General features: G+C 35.4%; 1 protein-coding gene across 1 annotated transcript; it reads right to left on the reverse strand.

The window, feature by feature from the left end:
* Positions 1 to 639: 639 nt before the first annotated feature.
* LOC112791485 (dof zinc finger protein DOF1.4) lies at positions 640 to 3,760 on the reverse strand. Its single transcript, XM_072233503.1, has 2 exons — positions 2,579 to 3,760; positions 640 to 2,416 (listed from the first exon to the last, which is right to left on the reverse strand). Exons 1-2 carry the CDS (start codon positions 2,624 to 2,626, stop codon positions 1,430 to 1,432), a joined length of 1,035 nt encoding a protein of 344 aa, XP_072089604.1. The 5' UTR covers positions 2,627 to 3,760; the 3' UTR covers positions 640 to 1,429.
* Positions 3,761 to 4,135: the final 375 nt, after the last annotated feature.

Below are 4,135 nucleotides of genomic sequence, written 5' to 3' on the forward strand. Positions count from 1 at the left end.
CTCTAATTAATTAGTTATATTTTTTTTGTAATATTATATATAGCGTGTGTAACAATGCATATATACTAATAAAATGATGAAAATATGTACAGGAAACTATTCAAGGTGAAATTGTGAGGAGGAGGAAGGAGAAGACCAATATACATAATGGGAATGCGTGTTTTAAAAATTTAAAATGTTTAATCAAATTTACTTAACCTCTAATTAGTTACCTATATTTTTTCTTTTGGTAATATATATATAGTGTGTAACTAAAAATGCATATATACCAATAAATCAATAATGGTGATAAAATTACTGAATAAGTAAATTTAAAAGCAATACTTTATATCTAGAAAAGCACTATTTATCTGTGAATGCATAAAAATAATAATGCAGTAGTTATCCCTGTCAGCTATAGCTATTGCTTGACTCTAGGCACCTGAAATGACATGTTGACGAAATTCCCACTGTCACTAAAAGACAATATGTGAGTTTGAGCACTGCAATTCAATTCCTATTTTGCGCAACACTTCCTAGCCCACACCATTTCAGGATATGTTTGGTAGGGTTAGTTTCAATCTTAATTGTCTAAAGTGGATACATAAAAATTTCAGTAGCAATAATGCAATATAATGTTCTTTCTTTGCATGAACCAAATTTCGAACCACAATGTTGAACATACATATCAATCAAATTCAACCAAACTAGTCCATAAACTCAACATACACACAAAAGTAATCCGAATCCAAAATAAATGATAATAATAATCTCCTTCTCTTCCATCTATACCATTAATCATTATACTTAACTGACCCCCAAGATAAACCCAAATTTGGAAAAGTTAACAAAAGTGAAACCAATATTAATTAGTTCCTTTGATTAAGGACATATGCAGCAAGTAATTAAACCCCACCCCCACCCTATCTAACTAATCACAATACATTAGCAAAGCATAGACTAATTAAAGTACATGTCATTGCAATATATACACATACATTACATAACAACAGTAATTAATGAAAATAACCAACTTACTCAACTATATGAAGAACACAGTAGACTTGCACCAAATTGGGATATATATCTCCTCTTATGTTGATGAGAGAAGAGGATCCGAGGTTCCTCTCAGCGCAATAGAAGCGAATCTTCATTCAGCCTTGACAAATTAAAACTAACAAAGCTGAAGAAGAAGAAGAAGATGATGATGATGATCGGCAAAGAGTAATATTTGCAGCTGACATGATCGCTCCGATCCCAAACTCCTCTCATCTCTAATTACCCGTTCCCATTTAATTACTAATTATTAGTACTATCTAATACCCTTCTTTTTTTTGGTTCCAATGTAGTAAGCAAAACCCAAAAGAGAAATTAAAAAGAAAAAAAGAAAGAGCTTAAACAAAGAGAAAGAGATTTGAAAAGGATGGTTCATGGGATGTTTTTCGTTTCTCTAGATGAGTGAAGTGACAGAAGGACCAATATTGGGTTGATCATTCCAAGAAGAAGCAGCCATGGGTGATGATGATGTGCTCCAATAAAGCGAAGAAGAGGGATCAGAAAAGCCCATGGTATGTTCCATCATCTGATTCTGCCACTCCAACCTCTCTCTCCCTCTTTCTTCTCCCAATAATTCACCTTTCACTTCTTTCAAAGAAGAACAACCCATGACTCCTCCTCTTTCTCCCTCACGCCTCTCTCTCATTTGCATCTCTTCAACCTCAGGAGTAGCTAGCCCTTGGAATCCACCACCATTCATGAATTTATGCTGCAGTAGAGTGGAACTCAGCAAGGTAGTAGAAGCTGATGAAGAACACGAACCGAAGATGGAATTGTAGGCCGAAAGAAATGAGTTACTCTCATTTGAACCAAATCCAGTAGCTTCCATATTGGACATGATCCCTGATGAAAAACCTAACCCACTTAGGTGAGGCTGAACATCATTATCATACCCAGAACTCACTCTGAACCCAGGGAAAGAAGGTAGGTTCAACAAATCACAAGAGTTATTGTTGTTGTTATTATTATTACTACTAGGTACCCCATAAAACAAAGGGTTGATATTAGAAGCCGGAGGATGAGTGGAAGAAGAAGAAGGAGAAGGAGTGGCATCGATGGAAGAAGATGATTGGCGCTTGAGACGCTTGGTGTTTTTTCTGCAGCCACCGCCGACGGGGACGTTGCGGAGGGTTCCACCTCTTGTCCAGTATCGCTTGCAGGCTTTGCAGAAGTGTCTAGGCTGCGATAAGCTGTAGTTGTTGTAGTAGCAGAATTTGGTGTTGGATGAATCGCAGCGAGGGCACTTGAGAGCTTGTTGCTGCTGCTGCTGCTGAACATGTTCTTGACCTTGTTTTTCCATAACCCTAGCAGCTGATGATGACGATGATGGTGGTGGAGCTTCAGCTTTGGTGTTGTGATTTTGATCATCTATGATTTGAGTCTACATGAGAGAAATTAATTAAACAATAATGCAGAAAGAAGGTGGGTAAAAATAACAAGACAGTGGGCGATATTCTCTTCCAAAAGGAAAACAACAAAATTGGGGTGGTCATGTATTTGTCAAATAATTGAGTGAGTGAGTGAGTGAGAGAGAGAGAAAGACCTGTGTCCATTCGTTAGTCGTTGATGGAGGCATGATATTAACCAACATTTTGGAATCTGAATCGTTACTTCAAACAAATATGGGGACTAGCTTGCTACCTATACCTTGCTGGATTTCAATATGCCTATGCTTATACACCATAACAGAAATTCATCATCATCACATGTATCTATGTACATAATTCATTGCTATTATTTAATCACCGAATAATAATAATAATAATTTATTATCTCTCTCTAGTCTCTACTCTCAATTGTGCCTAGTTTCACGTGCTCATGAGTTTGGTCTAAGATAAACCTTCTATCATTAATTTAATGCAATGGAATATTGGAAAATAAAGGACATTCGAAATCCAACTACAGGACATACAGGTAAAAGCACAAATATCAGGATGAATCTCGAGTGCCTCAACCCCTACTCTCTCTCTCTCTAACGTTTATTATAAAATTTATATTTAATAACGAGTACTTTTATAATTATGTATGTGTATAGTCGGTATAGGGTGAAAACTCAACTGCAGTCAATTTTATATAAAGTTGATAGTTAAGAGCTGTTAAATAATTTGACTAAATTTTCATCTAATGTCTCTCAATTATCAATTTTACGTAAAATCAACGGTACTTGAGTTTACACTTCTTATAGAGAATAAGTAATATATGTAGAGGGAGAGAGAATCAGATGACTACAAACATATGTAGAGAGAATCCCTAAGGGCTCAATGCCCAAAGCATTATTAATTAGAGAAAATCCCACTTACAATTTGCTTAAATAATTAATTAATTAGTATAGCATATAGTAACTCAAGACAGGAACAAATTTAAGTTTAATGTCACAAATTTCTCCTTGTTTGGTGAAGACATGTAATATCAAATCTTATCCTGAAGAAAAGTAAGCAAGAGACATATTGATGGCATTGTATGAACTATTTATAGTTACAGATAAGGCAGAGAGTAGCTAGAGTTAGAGTACTACACAAGCATATATAAGATGCTTTCTGTTCTCTGCCGGGATTTATATATAAAAGGAGAGACCTGCATATATATGTATTTGCATTAGGGACTAAACAAAAAAGTTGCAAAGAATTGAAAGGGACAAAAAGCCACTACACTATGCTAGATATTTATGTCACAACACTCGAACATAAATAGACCACGCTTTGCAGTTAAGAGCCTCTAGCTATATATATATATATATATATATATATATATATATATATATATCCTCTTGCATTGTTGCTCTTTATTCTCTCTTGATCTTGCCCCTTTTTTATTCTATCTTAATTTGCTTTTGAAATGGTTGAGACTAGTTGACAGTAAACCGTTAATGGAATGTGAGATTTGTCAGAAAGTAGTGATCAAGGGAGGAACCATGCATAACCATGTGGTGAGCAACTCAGCTCGCAAGGCCAAAAATTAAAAAAGAAAGAAAAAAGCAAATAAAGCAGAGATAAAGGGAACAAGAGGATTTTGTAGTCCCCCAAGGGATCTTCTCTTCTTCCCTACCAACATCATTATTCTTTCCCACTTCAACTCCATCTTAGATCTTGCTAGTTGCTAA

This window comes from Arachis hypogaea, chromosome 3 (genome assembly GCF_003086295.3).
Source record: "Arachis hypogaea cultivar Tifrunner chromosome 3, arahy.Tifrunner.gnm2.J5K5, whole genome shotgun sequence".
NCBI lineage: Eukaryota > Viridiplantae > Streptophyta > Magnoliopsida > Fabales > Fabaceae > Arachis > Arachis hypogaea.